The 22888-nt window shown below is 52.7% G+C and overlaps 5 protein-coding genes across 7 annotated transcripts; 2 read left to right on the top strand and 3 right to left on the bottom strand.

Annotated features, from left to right (window-relative positions):
- Positions 1-5053: 5053 nt before the first annotated feature.
- On the top strand, positions 5054-9267 carry LOC131212192 (dynamin-1-like protein). The gene is made up of 4 exons (XM_058205960.1): positions 5054-5483; positions 5671-7495; positions 7722-7933; positions 8007-9267. Exons 1-4 carry the CDS (start codon positions 5382-5384, stop codon positions 8061-8063), a joined length of 2196 nt encoding a protein of 731 aa, XP_058061943.1. The 5' UTR covers positions 5054-5381; the 3' UTR covers positions 8064-9267.
- Positions 9170-10180, bottom strand: LOC131212193 (actin-related protein 2/3 complex subunit 5-C). Of its 3 annotated transcripts, none has more exons than XM_058205963.1 (3): positions 10134-10180; positions 9870-10047; positions 9170-9759 (listed from the first exon to the last, which is right to left on the bottom strand). In XM_058205963.1, exons 2-3 carry the CDS (start codon positions 10013-10015, stop codon positions 9444-9446), a joined length of 462 nt encoding a protein of 153 aa, XP_058061946.1. In that variant the 5' UTR covers positions 10016-10047; positions 10134-10180; the 3' UTR covers positions 9170-9443. The 3 variants fall into 3 exon arrangements, with proteins under 3 accessions (XP_058061946.1, XP_058061944.1, XP_058061945.1); XM_058205961.1 differs by having other exon boundaries at positions 9870-10032; positions 10134-10179; XM_058205962.1 differs by lacking the exon at positions 10134-10180 and having other exon boundaries at positions 9870-10125.
- Positions 10181-11491: 1311 nt separating this feature from the next.
- Positions 11492-12751, top strand: LOC131208139 (chorion protein S38-like). The gene is made up of 2 exons (XM_058200787.1): positions 11492-11515; positions 11645-12751. The coding sequence occupies exons 1-2, from the start codon at positions 11492-11494 to the stop codon at positions 12749-12751; spliced, it is 1131 nt and encodes a 376-aa protein (XP_058056770.1).
- Positions 12752-13557: 806 nt separating this feature from the next.
- LOC131208136 (uncharacterized) lies at positions 13558-16228 on the bottom strand. Its single transcript, XM_058200786.1, has 3 exons — positions 16220-16228; positions 15675-16083; positions 13558-15593 (listed from the first exon to the last, which is right to left on the bottom strand). Exons 1-3 carry the CDS (start codon positions 16226-16228, stop codon positions 13558-13560), a joined length of 2454 nt encoding a protein of 817 aa, XP_058056769.1.
- Positions 16229-20787: 4559 nt separating this feature from the next.
- On the bottom strand, positions 20788-21539 carry LOC131208555 (uncharacterized). Its single transcript, XM_058201344.1, has 2 exons — positions 21475-21539; positions 20788-21354 (listed from the first exon to the last, which is right to left on the bottom strand). Exons 1-2 carry the CDS (start codon positions 21478-21480, stop codon positions 20788-20790), a joined length of 573 nt encoding a protein of 190 aa, XP_058057327.1. The 5' UTR covers positions 21481-21539.
- Positions 21540-22888: the final 1349 nt, after the last annotated feature.

Raw genomic sequence — 22888 nt, 5'->3', positions numbered from 1 at the left:
TTGCCAATCGGCAATAAACAAACGGATGGAACGGAACCGAATGGAAAATAAAAATCGAAAGAGAGATTTTCCACAAAACTAAACCCACTCAAAACGCATCAGAACGCACTGGTGCAATGGTGCATCGTTCGTGAGGAGAGAAAAAATGGTGACACGCCAGCAGAACCATTCAACTAATAGACCGCGAGGCGAGATGCCCGGTATTAATAAAAACCAGAAAAAAGGCGCGAATGGAAATTGATTTTTGTTTTGTTCCGTTCCGCCCTTTTCACTCCCAGTTCCAAGTGTTTAAACACATAAAGCATGAGCGCGAGTGTGAAATACTATTACGGGGTGACTATTTATTTCTATTCTCCCGGGGTCCCGGTTTCCCGGTTTTTTTTTTTCGCTTTCTTCCACGTCATTTGACCTGTGCGGTCCGCGTGTTTGCGATTTAATATCTGGATTTTCGATAAATTCTCTATTAGTCGGCGCAACCCCATCACAGGACACAGCTGTGCATGTGTGCAATTGTTTTGCCGTTCCTTTGTTTGTTCCGGCCGTTGTTGCTCCCCTTCTCCCCCCGACTCTATTGGTCACCATTTTTTCCTCTCTTCCGTTGTGTTATGCGCATCGCCCGTCCTCAAAGTGCAGCTCCGTCATCCGAGAGCCGATCGGGGTGTGGCGGTACGTTTTTTCCTTCCGCTCAATGATTGATTTTTATTTTTCAATTTGATTTATTTTGCTTTTATACGGTGGCGCCTCGACGCCATGCTCGGTTGGAGTTGGCCATTTGATTGGCCAGGCGCGCAGCAGCTGCGACCTGCATTATTGACAGGCCTCGGCTGCAGAGCATTCTAATCGCTGGCTGCATCACCGGGCCCTCGACCGGGTGTGGAGTTCAATCAAATGGACCACTGCTTTAATGGTGTTTTGGGGGTGTTTGCATAGCGGCCGAGTTTGGCCCGTGCCTGATGCGCTTTTTGCTGTATGATTTTTTGCTCTCACCCAGCGGATACCAGCAGTCGTAGGGCAATGAACTCCGGCACTCCGGATGCAGCTTGGTGGGGATGGGTGGGCGATGTGTTTGCGGTGGACTAGGAACGTTGGCGTTTCGAATCAAATCTGCCACCCGAACTTGGAGCTTGCACTTTGAAATACGATTCGCTTACGGAACGCCTTTTTGCTCGGGCTGTCCGTTGACGGTTGATTGTGAATCAAACAAGCCCTTAATTCTAATGCCTTGTCCCGTTGCCGGTGATCAACGCAGTTAAACTTTAATTATCTTTTAAATGTATCTCCTGCTGTATGATTTTATGGCTCTATCGGTGGTTTGTGCTTATCGCGTCAGCTTCAATACTGCACCGCAGTTTAAATTGATGTGCCGCCTCTTTCCGAAGGACATATCCATTTAACTTTGATGCTGACCCGAAAACGATCATTAGCCGCGCGTCGCCGGATAATGGCACCGCTTTGCCTTCGCCGATTCCTCAATCTATTGCCCACCGGCGAGCCGGCTTCCACGTAGGAATTGAAGCGCCATCAAAAAGTTATCAAGTCGACCGTAACCCTTCCACTGAGGCGGCAAAAACGGTTCGGAAGATCCGCGCCTTACTGGCCGTTCGGGTACGTCGGTGAGATACACGGCTCGAAATGTCCTCAAATCGTCGCTACCGTCGCGTCGGTTGTTGATGGTCGTTCGGTTTGGCCCCCGGGGCCCCTCGACCGCACTTAACGGTGACCAATTTGGCGACCGCACCAATTACCATTCCTAATTTCCCGCTCAGCTCTTAATTACAATTACGCGAACTTCTTTCGGATCACACTGCGGGAACTGGACCCTCGGTGGCCGGCCCAATGAGTGATTATTTGGCGGGGTGACACTTTTCATGAAAAAATTAGGGGGAAAACAGTAGAACGAAAACAAACGCCGAGGACAGATGGCTTTAGAACCGGCAAGATGTACCCTCGGGGCTGTGTAGTACAAAACTGGAAGGAGATTCTGGGCGGATGTCCCCACCAGAACGGGGCGCCCGAAACGCACGGTCAAAGTGGAAACGGAACGCCAAAGTCGTGCCCTCGGAAACCCGAGTGAAACCCCGGAGACAACATACCGACGAATAAAAGTTGAATTAATATCTACTCGGCCGCTGAAGGAGACCGAACGACGTGCCACTTGCAAAAGGTAGGGGACAACTTTGTTGTCTCCCGGTTTTATGGGCGAACCAAGGACGAAAGGGATTCCAGGGCCGTTCGGGCACCCAAGGCGGTATTTATTGAGAGCCTTTGCTCATTTCAACGCATCGGAGTGGACACCTTTTGACACCCATTACTAATGGCCCGTGGGTCCGTGGTGATGGGGCAGGACAGATTAGGCCCACGTCTCACGAAAGGGACTCCCAATAAAGGATTTTAATTGCACCCATCAGCCGTTGGAAGACGTTGCCATCTCGGGGATGGGCACTCGCCGGTTAATGTGACGGTTTTTAGGCAACTTTTCCGGAACTAATTCTGGAACACCACTGCCATCCGCCATCACTGTCATCTCCGTCGTCGTTGGTCCGCAAGACCTAACCACAGCAGATTGTGCGATGGTCCAAGTCGGCAGGCAGGCCGTAAGCCTAGCCGGTGCTCGCTGTAGCTTGAGACTGTGGTTGTAATGGGCCGATGGCAGGCTCTCGGCAAAGGAGAGCTGCGATATGGACGCCACTGGTTAATGATTCAAATAGCCCGTTTTGTTTGTCTTAACGCTGGGCCGTGCAGAGACCAGCAGAGGGTTAATCAGAGCGGTAAAATTGCCACTGACCCAAGAAGAGATTAAACAAAACGCTGTCCAACGGTAGATGATTAATTTGCGAACCTTTATTACTCTTTTTCTTATTTCAAACTGACCCTTTACGGACTTGCAGAACGGTATTCGCTATTTGTTTGTCTGGTTTTTTACATTCAAACCATGGCCGTATGTTTTGCATTTGCATTAGAGTGCCTAACAGGCCTCAAGTTGATGTTTAAAATGAACCGGAGAAGAAGCCTAGCCTCGTTGGGGAAAACAGCTTAGGGCAAAAGGATACCTCATGACCATCGGCAGACATGAGGAGAATTTTACCGGGTAACCAATTTTCCTGCCCCAGCAATGAACCACTGAAAGGGGCAATGAACCATCAGGGGAAAATCATACGTCCAGCGATTGTAGCATTCACCAGAACCTTTTAATATTGCAACGAAATAATGTAGCTTTGAATGTCCTCGTTTTTCGCACGTGTTGCCCGAAAGAATGTTGCACTGCGTCGCAGGATGGCATGTTGCAGGATATGTTTACCTTCTCCTACTTCTCCAGATTCATCTGGCAATGGACAAATTCATTCAGATTCTTGGACACAAAATTTCACTTCTCCTCTAGCTTTTCCCCTGTCACGATGCAGCAGGAAAATGAATCTGCTACGAATCCTGCTACGAAAGAATGCGACAAGCTTTGACCAGGTTTTGTTGCAGGACTCGAGTTCACTTGAGATTATTTGGCGTTGTATTGCAACTTTGATGAAAAAATGGGAGAAAGATGATGTCACAGGACATCTGTGTTGTTACAAACAAATGAAACAAATTCATGTGAGATGGCATGTCAATGTTCAATGTCTTCATTTTTCGCAGGTGTTGCAGGACAGAATGTTGCACTCCTTCGCAGGATGGCATGTTGCAGGATATGTCTACCTTCTCCTACTTCTCCAGATCTGGCCCGCATGGACACAAAATTTCACTTCTCCTTTGGATTTTCCCCTGTCACGATGCTGCAGGAAAATGAATCTGCTACGAATCCTGCTACGAAATAATGCGACAAGCTTTGACCAGGTTTTGTTGCAGAACTCGAGTTCACTTGAGATTATTATGCGTTGTATTGCAATTCTGATGAAAAACTGGGAGGAAGATGATGTCACAGGACCAAACCAGTTTACAAATGAAACAAATTCATGTGAGATATTTCCAGTTCAGTCGGATGACAACAACGAAACACGGCTGCAAGATGACGCACTTCGGAAACGGAGGAATCGTTTGCCTAGTAACATGTTTTTGGGTGATTTGGATTGATGTTATCCTAGCTGCATAATTCGTTGGCCGCATTGAGCATTACCTCATAGGACAGAAATTTAAAAAAAAACATGTTCCAGATTGAAAAACATGTTCGGCGAACAACTACGGCACAATGGCGCTTGAAAGCATCGAACGATACAAGTACTATTAATGGCGTGCAATTCGATTTAGGACATTTTTGAGCATTTGAAAATCCTTCAAAAGCTCATAGTTGTGAACGTTTAACCGGAAAGCACAACCAGAAAGCACGGAAAGCAGAAGAAAGAAAGCACAATTTCGCCTGTTTCAACACAGGACTCTCAAGATCCTTAAAGCACTCAGCGCCATCTATTTTCCACCAAACCAAAACCAAAATCGTATCCTGTTGTATTGTTTTTGCCCAAAAGCATGTTCCTTCAAGAACTTTGCCAGTTGCATTCAAACGATAGCAAGTTCCTTAAGTTTGTGAATTTTTCGAACATCAAAAGGATGCTAAATTACGTTGCTATAAACTACAGAGCACCAAGTTTTGACCAGGTCTCAAAGTTTCATTTAATTGTGTGAAGCTCTGTGCGTGATATAAACTTTGGAACAGGCGACTGTAGCTTAAAGCATTTGAGGTTAAACTACCGACACTTTTTTCTCATCAGCAATTCATACTGCATTTCTTCAGGAATACGATATTTTTTATTGTTTTCCCCTCATATCATCACAAAATTATGTCCTTCCAGATTGCACAATTTTCCTGGGCAACCTTTCGCGCGCCTAACCGAACCGGTTCGTTTTTGAACGCATCAACCGTTTCAACTGACAGCTCTCAAAAGAGAGAGAGCGAGAGAGCGCGCGCAACAAAGCCAAAAAACAACATACACATCGAGAGCGCGAGAGAGTTTCGTTATCCAAAACCTCTCTCTGAGAGTGGTTGCATGACAGAAGAGACAGCGTTCGCAGGAAAGGGTTCACGGTTCGATCGCTCGATTAAGGCAAAAACAGCATTCTTGCGCTAAAAGTCGACTGCTGCAATAGAAGGAAACGTGCCATCACCATCCGCACGCAATTGCGGAAGTGGCCGCATAAACGGCAAAGGTTAACAATAGGCCAGGCGCGGCCAACCACCACCTGACCGGAGTGAACAGCATTATCATCGCAACGGGCGAGTGCAAACGTTTGGCACGATAAAACTCGAAACCCGCGAACCGTTTCCAGGCGCAGGGGCTGAGTAATTCGGTTTTTGGCGAAAGTGAACGAAAGCGGTGCTAACGGACATTGTGTGAAGGCGCAGCGAGTGGGTTAGGTTTGTGTGTTATTGCGCGGAAGGCGTGAAAAGATCGTAAAACATGGAAGCTCTCATACCGGTGGTAAATAAGCTGCAGGATGTCTTCAATACCGTCGGCTCCGATGCGATTCAGTTGCCGCAGATTGTCGTTCTTGGCAGCCAGGTAAGGTTCGCAGGATCGCCGCCCGTGGAGCGAGGATTGGAGAACCATTATGTAACATCCAAATTCGCGAAAAAATTTTCTCCGCAAATCAATCGGTGTTCGATAACCGAAAGCGCTGATCCCTTTGACCGTTCTGAAATGTGTCTCTTTATCTGTTTTGCACTCCCCGTCTCTTTCGCACGCCTAGAGTTCCGGCAAGAGTTCCGTCATCGAAAGTCTGGTCGGGAAGACGTTCCTGCCGCGCGGAACGGGCATCGTAACGCGCCGTCCGCTGGTCCTGCAGCTGGTCTACACTCCGCTCGATGACCGCGAGCACCGGTCGGCCGAGCACGGCACGGTGGCGGTCGAAGAATGGGGCCGTTTTCTGCACATCAAAAACAAGGTGTTTACGGATTTCGACGAGATCCGGGCGGAGATCGAACACGAAACGGATCGGATGGCGGGCAGCAACAAGGGCATCTGCCCGGAACCGATTAATTTGAAGATTTACTCGACGAAGGTGGTCAACCTGACGCTGGTGGATTTGCCCGGTATCACGAAGGTGCCGGTCGGTGATCAGCCGGAGGATATCGAGGCACAGATCAAGGATCTGGTGCTGCAGCACATCGAAAATCCCAACTCGATCATCCTCGCGGTGACGGCGGCCAACACGGACATGGCGACCAGCGAAGCGCTCAAGATGGCGAAGGACGTTGACCCGGACGGTCGCCGAACGTTGGCCGTGCTGACGAAGCTCGACCTAATGGACGCGGGCACGGATGCGATCGATATACTGTGCGGGCGCGTCATTCCCGTTAAGCTGGGCATCATCGGTGTGATGAACCGATCCCAGCAGGACATTAACGACAAGAAGGCAATCGAGGATCAGCTGCGGGATGAGGCGGCGTATCTGCAGCGCAAGTACCCGACGCTGGCAACCCGCAACGGAACGCCGTATCTAGCGAAGACGTTGAACCGATTGCTGATGCACCACATCCGTGACTGCTTGCCGGATCTCAAGACGCGAGTGAATGTGATGGCGTCCCAGTTTCAGTCGCTGCTGAACTCGTACGGCGAGGACGTAACCGACAAGAGCCAGTGTTTGCTGCAGATTATTACCAAGTTTGCCTCCGCGTACTGCTCCACGATTGAGGGTACGTCGCGGAACATCGAAACGACCGAACTTTGCGGAGGTGCCCGGATGTGCTACATTTTTCACGAAACGTTCGGCAAAACGCTCGATTCCATCCACCCGCTGACGGGCCTCACAAAGATGGACATTCTTACTGCGATCCGCAATGCAACCGGACCACGACCGGCTCTCTTCGTTCCGGAGGTGAGCTTCGAGCTGCTCGTCAAGCGCCAAATCCGCCGATTGGAGGAACCTTCGCTCCGCTGCGTGGAACTGATCCACGAAGAGATGCAACGCATTATCCAGCACTGCGGCACCGAGGTCCAGCAGGAGATGCTGCGCTTCCCGAAGTTGCACGAGAAAATTGTGGACGTGGTCACGCAGCTGCTGCGCCGTCGCCTTCCGACCACGAACGCGATGGTCGAAAACCTGGTGCAAATCGAGCTGGCGTACATCAACACAAAGCATCCGGACTTTCACAAGGATGCGGCCCTGGTGCCGAGCTTGATCAAGACCGATCCGCAGGATCCGTGGACTACGGCGACGCATCAGACGGGCAATCCGCCTAGCCGCCGTCATCGGCAGATCGCGCTCAACGACAAGATGGGGATCGTAAACACGGCCAATCACGTCGGAGAGCAACCGGTGCAGGTTCCGGAGGGACAGCAGAATCACGTTGCCGAGCCGTCCAGGTGGTTAGACAGCATCCTCCCTCCCAACACCGTGGCCATGATTGGAGGAGGTGGGGCTGGTAGTGAAAGTGTCACCAGCACGGCCAGCAACACGCCGACCCACGGTGTGCTCAGTCCAACGAAGCCCGTTAATCTGTTGCCCGACGTTCCCATCAACCACTCGTCGCGCAAACTGACCGACAAGGAGCAGAAAGATTGTGATGTGATCGGTAAGTGATCGTCTGGGCTTGGAACGATGAACCGATTTACTCGCAACAACGATGTAAGAAATTTACACATTTGTTGTTGTTCTTCACGCTCCAGTGCCAAATGGGTTGTGTGCGTCGAATTAGAAAGCACGAATTGCTCGGCCACACACCGTACGCGGGCCGTGGGCAATGTTTGTAGAGAAAACGCTTATCGCTTGGTTACCATTTCTCTGTCCGTGTCTTTCAGAACGTTTAATCAAATCGTACTTCTACATCGTGCGAAAGTCGATCCAAGATTCGGTCCCCAAAGCCGTCATGCACTTTCTGGTCAACTTCGTCAAAGACAACCTTCAATCGGAGCTGGTGACGCACCTGTACAAATCCGACTCGGCCAACGAGCTGCTCAACGAGTCGGATCACATTTCCATCCGCCGCAAGGAGGCCAGCGACATGTTGAAGGTAAGGGCCTGTCGTTCGAAGTCGATCGCGCAGCACTCACTGATCTGATTTCTTTCTTCCGGCGTATCGACAGGCACTAACCCGCGCCAATCACATCATTAGCGAAATTCGAGAGACGCACATGTGGTAAGCAAAGAGGACACCAAAAAACAACGGTTCGACGTGACAGCGGATGTGGTACGGCCCGATTCTAGTTCTCCGTGCGATGGGCGATTGAGTCATCTGTTAAGGAAAGGGGAAGCTTAGTTGTTCATTATTGCACAGTGTACATCGTTCATGCATGTCGATCATTTTGTTTCTGTTAGAATTCTTACATTTCTTCTCACGCCATAAGACGACCGTAAGACGGGTGGACGCAAGGCTTGTTAGTTCACTCACAGCTTATGATCATTCGATGGACAAGTCGCTCGAAAGGACAGCGTTTAGAAAACTATATAAAGCTAAATACTTACACAGCAAGTTTTGTGAAATACTATCGACGTGTCAAAGCGAGCGAGTAAATAACCAAAAGAACTCTAAAATATTAAAAAGGAATTACCCCACAACACAGCGATACACAACATGTCGAAGCAGACAAACGAGGACTCAGTGATCGGTGATCGATCAACAGAACAACTCCATTGAACCTTTTGCATTTCTTTGTTTGTTGCACATGCAATCGAAGCTTGGAAGAGTGGCGCACCAGTTCGGCGAAGGAAGCGATACGATTTGTGGAAAATGTTTCCGATCTGTTGTTCCTAATCCAGACGTACCATCCGGATGCCGAGAAATGAGTGCACAGTGTGAAAGGCTCGGAGTGTGCAACAAGGCGCATTTGGTAGTAAACGAAACAAAATTGGGTTTTGTGTTTCCAAATTGACCGAGTTTGAAGACAATTTATTATTACGCAATGTTCTAAGTAATAAATCACTCAGTTTGTTGATCTAACCTTTCATTTTGTCAGCAGTTTAAGGTTCACACAATAACGCATTCGTGGCTGGTGCTTTACCCAAGCAATTGATATATAGATCCGTCGGACACCGAGGGACGTGCGAGTTCGCATCCTTTTCACTATCCATTACCGTAGTCCGAGGCGTAGCTTAGCTTAATGTAATTCAACATTACCGTGAGCTGTGAATTTCTCGAAAGGAAACAATAGAACCAATGAGATGAAGGTGGCTCGCACAAACTTCTGTTCTTTCTCAATCCGAAGGATCGGCATTGACCGATCGTGAAATAAAACCCTAGTCGAAGCGTTTCAGGTAATAATCTATTTATTCAACGCATTGGAACTACGCCAAAACAAGCCCAAATATCGCCTTACCGCCTACGGGGAGGTTTGGGTTTCCTTTATTTATTAGGCTTTGTAGCTTCGCGAAATGCACCGGCACAGCGACACGATCTTGGAACTGTGCTATCTAAGGGATGGACATAAAATAAAATAATCGACTCAATGACTCTCGGATGCACGTTTCTCTTTTTGGAACTCGTGAACGGGATCGCTTCGGTCCCGTGGCAATACTGCAGCAACCTATGCCCGAGCGCTGTCGGACAGCACGCGCACGATGCTTCCGACACCGCCCTTGGCGAACACCTTCTCGTGCCAGGTCAGCAGATGGCCACTGGAGCCTTCCGAAGGAATCTCGAACCCGCGGTAGATGTACTTCATCAGCACATCGCACAGCTCCGGATCGTCCAGCGATTCGATCGCGGCATCGATCTGTGACGATTTGATCGACAGCAGTACCCGCAGCGTTAAGCTCAGTGCGTTGTCCTTCACCTGCTGGTTCTTGCACAATAGCGGAGCGTTCTGTAGCACCGTTCTCAACGCGTCCACATTCCGCCCCGTGCTGGTAGGATGATACAGAGCGATGGGTTAAGGAAAAACACCAAAGCACACAGCGAAAGAGTGATTTAACAAAATGCCCAGCTTTAAAGAAGCATTGGAAAAGGATATTGATTGAGTAGCGTGTTGATTTCGGCCTCGTCCGGCACAATCATCCCGCTGCCCGCCTGGTCTGCGTCATCTTCTTTAAAGTTGTCCTCGTTGTACTGATCCACATCGATCTTCCGGAACGCGGAGCTGGACGTGTTTTTTGCCATTGCGCTGAACCTGGAACCTGGTGAAAAGCGAACTGTTGATTTGTTAGCTCACTGAAGCACCAAACTGATGCTAAACAGGTGCAAACAGTAGAAAACACGAGAATTTCTATTTACACACCCAAATAAATAGTTGACTCACAATCTGCACAATTGTTTTCGTTTTTTTTTCGGCTTCGAGAAATGTCACAACAGGCGTCCAGGGTTGTATTCACCCACCGAGACGAATCGGTAGAAGATGGGTTTGAACCGGTTCGTGGAACAGTTTCAAAACTGTTGCCCGTTTCAAACCGTTAACTAATTGCGGTGGCACGAAAATGATTGCTAACATTAAACGTTCTTTATGGTGTTCAGTTAAGAGTTGGTCACACTGGTTATTCCAATTTCAAAAATTGGTAGGAGGGTTCGCCAGGCTGCCATTTTATTACAGCCTGGCACTAAAGAGGCGATTCCTATGCAAACGAGCAACCAACCTCAGGCACCTGCGTTCCTTCATCTCATAATTATCGTAATCCCTGCATCGTGTTACCGTTGCCGGCCATTCGCTGGTTGCTGTATGACAACTTTCATCTAACTATCACCTATAAAGGGCTGCGCGTGCCGTATGCGTAACATAAAATTTGCATTGTGCGATGCATTAATTTATTAACGCACGCACGGTGTCGAACCATGCTGATCCTGTTTCAATGCGCTTATCAGTTATGCAATCGCCACACGCCGTCTTCATCCGTGTCTGCAGGCGCCATGGAAGCCAGCCCATTTCACCCCTCTTGCCAATACGCCGCAGGGATACAAGTAATCGTGTGTCACTGGGTTACTTTGCGCGGAATCTCCCAGAGTTGAGGCCAGTCCCACTGGCCGCTGGCAAACCCCATAACATCAATCAACTAGACTCGCGTGCCATTCGATGGCCAGTTCACCTGATTCCGTATCAGTAGGTAAATGGTACGGGCTGGATGACGCTGGCGCTCTCCTGACCGGCGAACATGGCCGATGCTTGTTGATACCGTTCAAAGTCCCCAACGAAAGCGTAAGTGCAAAACAATTACCATACGCAGCGCTGCCAACAGCTGATGCGCTAACGCCCTTCCGTGTAGCATTCCCGGGAGGAACGGGCCACCGCCCAGCGGAGCGGAGCTGTCGGTGCAACGGGTCTGTCTAGTCGCGAGTCTTTGCAGACACCGGGGAAGGGATTATGGGCCGGTGCTTCGGCGCGTTCCCCGGCTGATTAAATGCGGTGCAATTATATGCAAATCTGTCAAAAGCTGCGGCCTTCCAGCGTGATCGCTGCAACGCAAGACGCGGCCCCTGCAGACAGACTGGTGTCCGTCAAGACTCTGTCTCCGGCGACGGTTAGATGCCCCGTTTGGGGGGCTACGGCCGTATAAAGTTGACGGGTGGCCACCAGTTTGGCATCAGTTGTGCCGTGTGCCTGCGTGATAAGAGCTGTGATCTGTGATCGTGCATCGGCTGGGCAATATGGTCACGATGAGCTATCTGAGGGTAAGGGAGCGATCTCTAGCAAGCCTGTGTTCCTCGAAAATCCGCAAAGAATGCAGAGCTATGCCAAGTGTCGGGGTTGGTGGGCCACACGCTAGAACGCAAAGTGAATCGGTTCCTTTCTTCTCGCAGATACTGTTGGCCCTGCTCGTGCTCGTCTGCAGCGTAATCGCTGGAGAGGATAGTGTCCAATCCGACCAATCGACTGCTGCTGGTGGGCAACGGAGCACCAGTACTTCCTCTGACTCTTCCGGTCCAGCCGGTCAAAGCACGGGCGGCGAGAAGAGGAATGCGAAGCGACATCTTTCGTTCGGCTTTGGCCATGGCTACGGCAGTGGTTCCGGATTCTCGGCCGGAGTTGGCTACGGGTCGAGTGTTGGAGTAGGGTACGGGTCCGGCATCGGGTATGACGCCAGTTACGGTGGAGGTTATGGATACGGCGCAGGAGCACGCTTCGGAGGATACCGTGGATTCGGAGGCTACGGAGGTTACCGAGGGTTCGGAGGTTACGGAGGCTACGGCGGAAGCTACGGTGGGTATGGCGGTTACGGCGGATACGGTTCATCGGTCGATGGATTCCATGGCGGATTCCACGCGCACTTCTCGAAGCCCATCGTGACGGCCACCATCAAGGAGCACATTCCGGTGCCCATTCCGAAACCGTACCCGGTGTTCGTGAAACACAACATCCCCGTTCCGATCCCGATCCACAAGCCCGTCCCGTATCCGGTAATTGTGAAGAAAACCATACCGATCCCGATTGACCGGCCCGTGCCAGTGCTGGTCCCGCACGCCGTGCCCGTTCCCGTCACGAAGCACGTGGCCGTTCCCGTTCCGCAGCCATATCCGGTGTCGGTTCCGCATCCTGTACCGGTCAAGGTGCCGACGCCTGTGGTCGTGTCGAAGCCGGTCGTTGCGTACACGCCGATCGTCAGTGCGCCGATCGTCAGCACGCCGATCGTGGCCAGTGCCGGCCACATTTCCGTGAGCGATCACGGACTGCACCAGACGCACCATTCGCATAACCATTACGCAGCCGCCGCCGCCGGGGCTAGTGGAGCGTACAAAGCGTACACTTCCGGTGCGGGCCTGTACGGTGGTGGCCATCATTACGGGTCCGCCGGTCATTTCGGCTCGGCTGGCTCGTACGGAGGATCGGCTCACTACGGAGCGCACTTTGGCACCGACGGTGGCCACTACTCTGGCCACCTGAGCACCGGCATTCTGTGCGACCACTAGAAGTAGTCCCGTTAGCTTTTAGTTTAACAACCCACAGATTCGGGGACGGTCCCCAAGACTCGCACCCAACCCAATGTTAGCTCGTAGCGAATCAAATAAATGTGTTTGTGTTACTGTTTGTAGCCCGCGATTGGGAGCCCTTCCCGAAAGAACTGGACCACCGGCTTTCGTTTTTCATTTTCATATTTATTAAACTCATCGTAGCCACAGGGATTTGCAAACAACCGCTGAGGCTCCGTACTTCCTGCCTTAAGCCTAGAGGGGATCCTAATTGCTAAAACGTAGCGCCTAAAACGCGAAACTGAGTGAGGTGCTGCTCGCAGACCGCTACCAGACCGGTCCACAAGCGGATACGTGCGAGGCGAGCGAACGCCATTCTTAAACCACTAATCAACAACACAACGACCACAACACACCCCCCCACCACGAAGGCGGTGGTGTGCACGGGGTGCACGGAACGAACGAATGAACAAGAAACAACATAAAGGAGTGGCCACACGCAATCACGCGTGTAACGGGCGGCCGGCTGCCAGCTGCGTGCTGCGTGAGTGCATTTCCGGCGTTACATCACGCGTGCCTGGCGCTCAATTACGGCCGCGTGTCACTGCGCCACTTCCTGTGCCGCCCTCATCGGCCGGAAAGGCTCCACCACCGGAAGGCGTAATCATGCGACGCGCGCCGTTGCAGAACCGATCCCCAATTTGAACCGATTGATAACCGATTCGAGCGCGTCTGACAGGAGGCCGCATGTTTTGAGCTAAGCTTCCCCAGTAAGTTCCGGAAGAGCGTTTTTATAGGGTGCTACGTCAGTGGGCGGCCTCGGTGTGCTCGTGGGCCTCGGAAGCCCCGGCCAGCAGATCGCCCGTGGTATCGTCGTCCGGGTGGAAGTGGAAGGTGCTGCCGCTGGCAGGTGGATCGTACGAGGTTAGGACTGCTGCTCCGTCCGGTCCGGCAGCACCATCGTACTGGGGGGGCTCGGACTGGTAGTAGTGGTGCTCGCTGGCGGCGGCGGCGTCGTGGCCGGCACCGTGTTGCTCACTTCCGGCGTAGGGGTGGACGTTGCGGAAGTGGTAGTGGAACTTACCGGCGGAGGCACCGCCGCCGTGGTCCGCGTGGTGCTCGTGGTACTCTCCGAGGCCGGGATATAGATGGGCGTCGCTGGGGACGCTGTACTGCTTGGGGTGCTTGTGGCCACCACCTGTGGCCTGGTGGTGGTGGTGGTGCCTTGGCTGGTGGGCTGCGACGGGACGGTGCTCGGTGTAGGTGTTGTGGTGGCCAACGAGGATGTGGTGGTGATGGTGGTACGCCGGGTAGCCCGCCTCGGACTCCTTGGAATCGCGGAACCGCTGCCGAACGGCTGGTCCACCGGAAGCAGCGTCTGCGTGATACGATTTGAGCTCTGCCCGAGTAAGATGGGGATCGTCCTTGGTGGCCTGGTAGAAAGGCCATCGCTCAAGCCCGTCGGCGGCAGCAGCGGCTCCGGCGTCGTGGGCTTGATGACGAAGATCCGGATGCGCTTCTGGCCGCGACTCCGGATGATGTGGATGCGAATGATGGTGGCCCGCGGCGGATACCTTCGGATAGGTGGTCCGTCCCCCCGGTACCGGGTAACGGTGTGTATCGGCGGCGGCGGCGGAAGCGGCAGCGACGGTAGCACCTCCATCGGATCCGCCAGGACCAGCGGTAAAGGATGGCTTCCCGCCCAAGGCTGGATGATCGTAGCCTTCTGTGAAGATGCCGCCGCTACCCGTGGCGCTGCCCGAACCACTGGCTCCGGCTCCTGCCCCTCGTCCTCCTCCGTTTCCAGGTCCTGCTCCACGTCCTGTTCCTCTAGCGAGTCCTCCAGCGCCTCCGGAGAATCGTGCGTCGGCGTGAACGGAGTGGTGCTGGTAGTGACCAAAGTCGGGCCTTTCGTAGCGCGGGTACGATTCGCGAACAGTTTCGAACGGGCGCGCTGCTGCCGCCGGTGCATGCTGCTGCTGGTGGTGGTGATCGTAGTGTCCGGAATCACCGTCGGCTCCCAGAGAGGTGCCCGGCCCTTCCCCTTCGGCACCAGCTTCTTCGACTTGGGCTTGTAGCGCTTCGCTTTCGCCGCCACCGAATCGTATTTCCGCAGTTTGCGGGACTTCCGCGGTGGTTTCGCTTCCGGTGGCGAACTGGGCGTAGGACTCGGCCTCACCTCCTGCCGCACCTCCTCCACCGTACTCTGGGCCGCCAAAGTGTCCTCCTCCTCGATGTGGTTCGTGTCCGTGGACTCCTTCGTCGGACGTCGTGGACGTCGGCGCGGTCGGCGCGTATACTCGGCCGTGGAATGGCGCAGCGGAATACGGCGAATGCGGGGCACGGGCGAACGAGGGCGTGTGGTGTTTGTAGGATGCGCCGATGGTGCGGCCATACGATTTGGCCGACGATTGGAGCGCATGCGGCTCAGGTCCGAACTGAGCAGCAGTATGCGGCGCGGCTTGAACTTGAACACCACCATGGTATCTTCCACCGGTTCCGGCGGCTCCGGCACCGACCCCGTAGTGGTGCCGTTGCGCGGTGCCCGCGCCCGAAAGCGGTCCCGTTTGCGGCGGGCCTTGGCCGGGCCGACGTGGTCGGTACGCTTCCAGGTGCTGTTGAAGTGAAGAAGGACTGGATTTACTGACCGTGCGTTCGGTAGGGGAGGCAGTGTGTTCCGCTAGTGCGAGACGGTTTCCTTCCATGGGATTGTAATCGTCGCCAGCGTCGTATACAGAGTGTATTGGAAACGAGTGTACGTACTCTTGGACCTCGGATACGGTCTGCGAGGGCGCCCCGTGGGAATCGGCGTGCGGTGCCGTGGTCGACGGGCTTGCCGGAGCTCCGCTCGTCACGATCGTAACGTCCAGCGGGCCAGTGGCCACCGTCGGACTGACCACGGTGGCCACCACACCACCACCACCACCGCCACTAGTACTTCCGGTCGGAGGGGCCGAGCTACTGTCCGCGACGGGTACGGCTACGAGCGTCGGTACCGGAACGGGGACGGGTTTGCTGACGGGCACGGGCACCGGCACCGGTTCCGGGACGGCCACCGGAAACGGGACCGGCACCTTCACCGCCACCGTGTTCGTGATCTTGATCGTCTTCGGGGGGAGCTTGTGTTGGCCCACGTAGTACCCGAGATCGATCAGCTTCTCGCTGGCTCGCTCCAGCTCGGTAAAGTTCTGATTCATTTCATTGATCGCCTGGTGCTGCTCCCGCACCACCTCTTTGTAGTAGTTCCCGAGGGCCGCCTCGCCCTGCACCGCCCGCGGGCCACCCGCCGCCAGCAGCAGCGCCACCGCGCCACACAGCACCACCGCGGACACCTGATCCGATCGCACCGACGATCGCGCATCGTGGAAAAAGAAAGCAACAAAGGCAAAGGCATTAGCAAACGGCACACAATATAAACACAGCCACACCACGCGTCAAGGCACATCACGGACAGACACTGGAACTTACAATCTTCATTACTGTGTGCACTAAGCCACTGGCTGATCTTCTACCGAACCTCTACCCGGGGGACGGACCTCGGCTACTAGCAGCTCAACGACTCAGGACACTTCCCGCAGGACACACTTTGGCTCGGTTCATACAGTTTCTGCTTCCTGGGGCGGGTATCACAAGTATCACCACAGAAAGACACCCACGAGGTCTGGGACGACGGTTGGCCGTTCGGGCGCTCGCTCGATCGGATACCGCACACCGTCTGGTGGTGGACCGTGGGCGTTACTTTCTTTTATACTATTTGACCACCGTTTGGCTCGAGAAGGGCCAACCCCTTTGTTGGGCTGTTGGTTTCTCTTTCCCCGCACAGGCCCGAGGCCCCGAAACAATACACCGCCATCCCCGGGGACGGGGGGCCCATTTCGACGGCTCCGTGTTTTCCGACTGACCGACGGAGGGCTCCGGGGCCGGGGGGCACAAAAAAAACCAACAACAACCACTGGAACTGGCGGCGCCCACCGAAGAAGGAAGCGCCCGAAACGCAGGAAAAACGCGGCACGTCCGCGGCCGCCTTTCGTATAGCGTTCGCCGAAAGGAAGAAAAGAATGGCTCGCGAAAATCGCCGCCGAGGCTGTTTACGCAACGCTAACGCGCGCGTTGTGCGGAAGTTTCCCCCCGTTGGCGGCCCCGGGGGGGTTGATAACGCCAGCCAGCGGCCCAAGCCTGGAATGGGCTTCGAATCGGATTCGATTCGCAAGCGACAACGGACCGCGCGTCTATCGGTCGGTCGGAAGTGCTCCTGGGCGGCGGCGTTACATCAGATTGCCAGTAGGCCAGTCTGAGATCAGTCGGTGCGCTGCCTTCAGATTCTGAGGGAAAATAAGCGGATCAATCATGAAGATGGAAAATTATTGCGCCAATGATGGAGCTAAATTGGAGGAATGAAAATCGAGCCTGAGACTTCCCATTGGGTCTGCGTGCTGTAGACGCACCAGGTTCCTGGCCATAATTTCCGCAACACTCAATGAGGATGTGGTGGAAACAAGTTTCTGGTCCTTATCAGATCGAAACCGCTGGATTGCTTATTGTTTGGCCTTTCCCGTCCATTAGTTCTCCATTTGTTTTATTAACTTTTCTCTTTTCTAAACTTCAATCAGGATCATTCTGCAACAAAATGTCAAACGTTGTAAAATAATCTTCGTAATGTTATTTTCGAGTTTTTATTAATCATCACTTGAAGCTGAAATGAGGAAACCGTACTGAAAATGCTTCCAACATCGATCGTTAAACATTCGAGCGTTCCTTTTTGCTACATACATTTATGAATTGCGATGCTGAATTTTCATTCATTAACGGTAGCGATACCAAAACAATGAATTCAAAAAATCTTCTCGAAGCATTAGCAGCAGAGCTTAGGACAATTACGATTAGCCTCGGGCCGTCCATTGGTAACCCGTTTGGCGGCAAATTACTGTCCATCATCGTACATTTGTTCGCGCGCGCACAATGTTCAGTGAGGCAAAGTGCACGAAACCTGTGCGGCTAGCGTGGCCACGGAAAATTCTCCGATACACCCCAGCGAGCGGCGTGGCTGTAAACGTTCACAACATTGTCCGTCACGATACCGCACCCTGAGCCTCCAATCCAATTCCGGGGACGGGCCGCAAGGTACGCGATTCCACGATCCTTACGGTGGAGGTACGGTGGGTAAAGGAAAAACTGGGCCACAACCATCGGCAAGTCGGGCATGGAAATGAAATGGAAGTGGTTCAACGAGGAACGCCCTCGGGGTGCGAACGTTACGCGATACTAGTCGCGGGGCAGATAGGAAGAGCCCAACACGTCTACCGGAGCACATATACACACCAACAAACAGCCCCAGGAGTTGCACTCGTCGGTATGCTCCGAAGGTTCGTGAATCCGCGGAATCAGCCTGCCTGGTGCGTGGAGCTTCGTCACGAACCTTGGGCTGCAACTGCACGTGGCACTCCGCTGGCGAGTGATTGCACATTAATTATCCGAACCCCTTCCCGGACGTGGACACGTCGGCGAAGCCTCGGTGCTGAGGAGAAAAATTTGAACCGGTCTGAAGTGCGTTTTACGACGGATGATATGATAGCAGTGATCGTTGATCGACTGCCGTGCCGATATCATAAAGTATGATTATGAACACGATCCGGCCTTGCTTCAGCAGACTTTCCGACTGGGTCATAAGGCTTATCTTTTCTGGAACATCAACACAGCTAATTATGAATCGACATAGTGCTTCATGTCTGGAACTGGAATTGGATTTAATAAAAAAATGTTTAAATGTGTGCTATAAAAAAACGTGATCAAATTGAAAATTTAATTTTCAGTTAGATTTAATCGAACCTTTTTTTCAACTAAATAGTACCTTATCAAATTAAAGGCGCCATGCTTCTGGGGCCTCTTTCAATTTCAAACAACGGCAGAGCTTCGCTAATGCGCCGTGTTAACGCATTAGCAAAGCATATTTCTTTCCACATCCGTTTCTGTGCTTTGATTTATGGCTTCGCGAAGGAGCCGCAAATGAAACAAACTTAGAAGCTTCGCAATTGCCCGTCATTATAATGATTGAGATCTACACCACGAACGATTATCGCTGAGGTATGGTGCCATTAGGCAGCCCTTTATCAGATGCATACACTTTTTATCTGATTTCAGGGGACTGCACTTTGGTCGGTGTGCAGGTTTATAATTAGATGCACACACCGAGCCCACTGGCTAGAAAACGTTTAGCTGCGGTACTTAATTTAGATTGATTGTGTTCATTGATAATGGAGAGCCCCGCTGGACAAAGGGCTGGTGCTTTATGCTGTGTAAACGATGCTCGCGTATCCCATGAGTCACGGAATTGGTACCGGGTGGATTAATAGAAAAGGTCTCTTTATTCTTTTCTACGACCAAATTCCCCACATTGTGAAACATTTTCGGTAAAACCCCATTGCTATGACTCATAGACTCTGGTGCTTGTGAACCGTCAAACGAATTAACGGTTCGCGTTCAACCACTCGCGCAAGTCTTTTGTTTCGCATCTAATCGGAGGCGCTTTGCCCCTAAATGTATGCAATGTACATGAGGTGCTATAAAACGATTTTCAAAGCAATAATTTATAATTTAAACGAAATAACAGTCTGTTAGATCATAACAGCGCAACAGTTCAGTTGAAGATTTCCTAGTTATATTAAAAAATGAGGCGACTTATTGGGAGATTTATTTAGAGCACTAATTTACTACAGTTTTAAGAAACACTCCGTCAAACACTTGCCTATGGTGGACTTTTATCTGGTTCTTACCCTTTTACTTAACTATCTCACTTTGTACAAACTATTACCCAATCCCATCGTACCAAGTGAGTGGCAAAATAAATGGCAGAAGCAACCGAGCGGGCCCATAGCAGCCCTTCAAAGCAGCATAATTTCCAGCGAGGACCCCACGAAGCGCAGCGGACCCCCTGGGTTCGCCATTAATGCATATTTCTCGCTCGCTTACACTTTCGAAATCCATCATCCGACACCTTGACCTCGGGCACTGCGCATCACCGGTCCGATCTCCCATTGTGCAACCGTCCGCTCGTCGTAAGCGCGCGGCTCGGAACGGGTAGCCAATTCGATGGCCATCGGAAGACATCCATCAGATGCTCCAGATGAGCCGCCATTGTGCCACCGTCGCCATTGATTTGGCACCTTCTCTACGTTCCTTCTGACTTCTTCGCTTCGATGAGTAACGGTCAGGGGTCAGCGGCAAGCGTTCGTAGCAGCACTTACCAAAGCCAACTAGGACACCGGTACGGCGAGGGGTGCAATTAGCATAACACACTGCGCGCATAAAGACTTGACAGCTTGTTTGACGGCTGCGATGGAAACACACAATAGTCACCGCAGATGAGGCAATGGCACAGAGCCTGCTGTGGCGTCTCATTTGCTGCAGGACTCCAGCGGACTCCTCTCCCTTTGGCAACCAAATGCCAATTATTATGTTTAGGTCAAGACCAGATTCTTTCGGCGAAACGTCCCAACACAGTGCTGCATCGCAATTGGTATGATTTTTTGGTTTTTTATTTCATTTTTTGCTTTGTTTCTTACAGACGTGCCTACCGCTTGGCGCCGTAGGCAGGGTAGAATAATTTATTTACATTTGGACAACACGTTGCGAAATGAATCCGGGAATCTCCGGTGGGCACCAGTGGGAGCTGGGGGCTCCATCGCTGGGAAAACTATTCTATTCTTGTAACCGGTGTTGGAGCTCTGCTGGGTTCAATCGACAGATGGAGAGAGTGAAAACAGGAATTTCTGCAACGAGCGAGCGAAGGTACAGAAAGCTGCCGCAAGGCGCTACGAAAGACTTGAGCGCGCTGCGACCAGCGAGGAACGTTGTCGCCAAATCTGAGGATCACAATAGAAACAGCACAGGTGTTTGGTGTGTGTTTGTGTTCGTGTGTTCGTATGTTGGCTGTGTGAGTACGTGTGGGTTGATGTAGGTTAAATGAGAATCGGGAGCGTCGCGACGAAGGCGCGCGCTGGGTGCGCTTTCCCGTCTGCAGTCAGTCAGCCCGTGCTCCTTTACCAGGAGTGGAACTCGGAGTACGAGTGCGAGTGGGGCTCCCAGCCGTGCGACTTCACGTACACCGGCTTTTCCACGTAGACCGGCTTCTTCACCACCACCGGAACGTGCTTCTCAATGTGGACCGGGTACGGTTTCGGCACCTCGACGTACTCCTTGTGGACCACCTTGACCGGAACCTTCACCGGGTACGGCACCGGGCGGTCGACGTGCACCGGGACGTGCTTCTCGACGTAGACCGGAACCTTCTTCTCGACCACCACCGGAACGTGCTTCTCGACGTGCACCGGATACGGCACCTTCACCTCGACCGGATACGGGACGTGCACCTTCTTGGTGATCGTCGTCACATGCGGCTCGTCCCAGCCGTGCGACAGCTTCGGCGAGTCCCAGCCGTGCGACTCGTACCCGTACCCGAGGTCCCAGCCGAGACCGCGCTTCTCCTGCTTCTTCTCGCCCTCAGCCGCAGCCGCCGGGGCAGCGGCCGCCTCGGATGCAGCGGCTTCCTTCTTTTCTACCGCCGCACTCGCCACCAGGGCCAGCGCCATCGCAAACACCACGAATCCCTGCAGGAGAATACCGGCAACGATCCGGTGGAGGAAACCGAAAGTAGGAAAAGATTAAAGGCACATGTTTCACACGGCACCACTAGCAGGACACTAAAGGGCTGACGCTACGAAACGCACCTTCATTTTGCTCAACTGATCGCACACTGACCACTCTGTCTCTCTCTGTGTCTCTGATAGACGGATGGTTCCAAAACTCCGAATGATGATGGTCCCAAAACTGGCGCGCTATATTTATAGTGGCCCCACACGCGAGCCACCACCGATCTCCGGATCCCACCAGCCGCCCGTCACACAGGCCCCCTTTCGCAAACAATCGCTAACCATCGGTGGCGCCAAAAGGAGAGGGCAGCAAACGGTGGTCAAATTATGCTGCCGATGGCATGGCAGCGGCGGGCATCTTCCCCACCCGCGTGAGCGTGGATCGCGGTGGAGAGGATCGCCACCGAGCTCTAGAACGGTGGCGCACCTTCTTGTGGTCACACTCGGCTCGCTCTCTCGCTCGCCCTGGGGGTCCCCGACCGGGCTCGGGGAGTGGGACCCACCATCGAACGGTGGTGTCGCTACCCCGTGCAGTGGGCCCCGACAGCCAATCCTCGAGGGCCAATGGGGCCATTGGGCACCCATCGGATCGGGTGCCCAGCTGAACAGCTGATCCGGGCACCCGGTTTTTTATTGGGGCACCGGTTTTGTTTGCGGTTCGTTTTCAAACTCTTATGCCGGGAGCTACTTGACACGTTTTCGATTTCACTACGCACCCAACGGCAGGTCTTCGATCGGCCTAAGAGCAAGTGTTCGCGAGTGGTCATCGTGGGATTAGCAAGTGGAGCTCTACTAGCGCCCGTCATTGGTCAGTTCCTTGTTACTGTTTGCCGCTTTTTTTCGCCAACAAGAAGAGCCAAAGACCTGTTCTGCTTGATCGTGTTGTTGGGTCGGATTATGTAAGCAGCGCACGCGACATCGGACCGCACGTTTTGCTGGGCGTTGCTCTGCGGCCGAAATTGGCTCGCTTTTGGGCACCCGAAACAGGCTTCACGGAATGTTGTAAGCGTGGTGGGTTCGCAGGAGCCGATTTGTTCCTTATCGGGTTCCAAGGGTCCAATTGACGAATCAAACGAAGATGGCATCTGCGCACAGTGAGCCCGTTTGGACACTGAAGCCGAGCGATTATTTAAATCCTCCGTTAAATCGACCGAAGCACGAGGTTGGCTCTCTCTGCGTTGACAAGCGTTCAAACGCCAGCCCCGAAGGCGCTTCGGACCGTAGCGTGTTAATTTCAATTTTACACTAAAATTAACGTCCACTCCGTTAATTGTAACGCCGTAACGTCGGGGTGTCTGGCGAAGGTTTCCCACACACGCCATTAGACAGCAATTTTCACACATTTCTTGACGTGGTTTGTCGCCGCGACACCAACGACAAAGCCAACAATGGCCAATTTTGCAGCGTACTTTATTAAATGCTCAATTTCGGGCTCAGGGCTGCCGGCGCGTGACAAGTGGCCAATTCTCGTCGGCAGGACGAGAAAAAATGA

Source organism: Anopheles bellator, chromosome 2 (assembly GCF_943735745.2).
Source record: "Anopheles bellator chromosome 2, idAnoBellAS_SP24_06.2, whole genome shotgun sequence".
Taxonomy (NCBI): domain Eukaryota; kingdom Metazoa; phylum Arthropoda; class Insecta; order Diptera; family Culicidae; genus Anopheles; species Anopheles bellator.
Note: the sequence above shows the minus strand (reverse complement) of the source record. Positions and strands in the feature narration are given on the sequence as shown.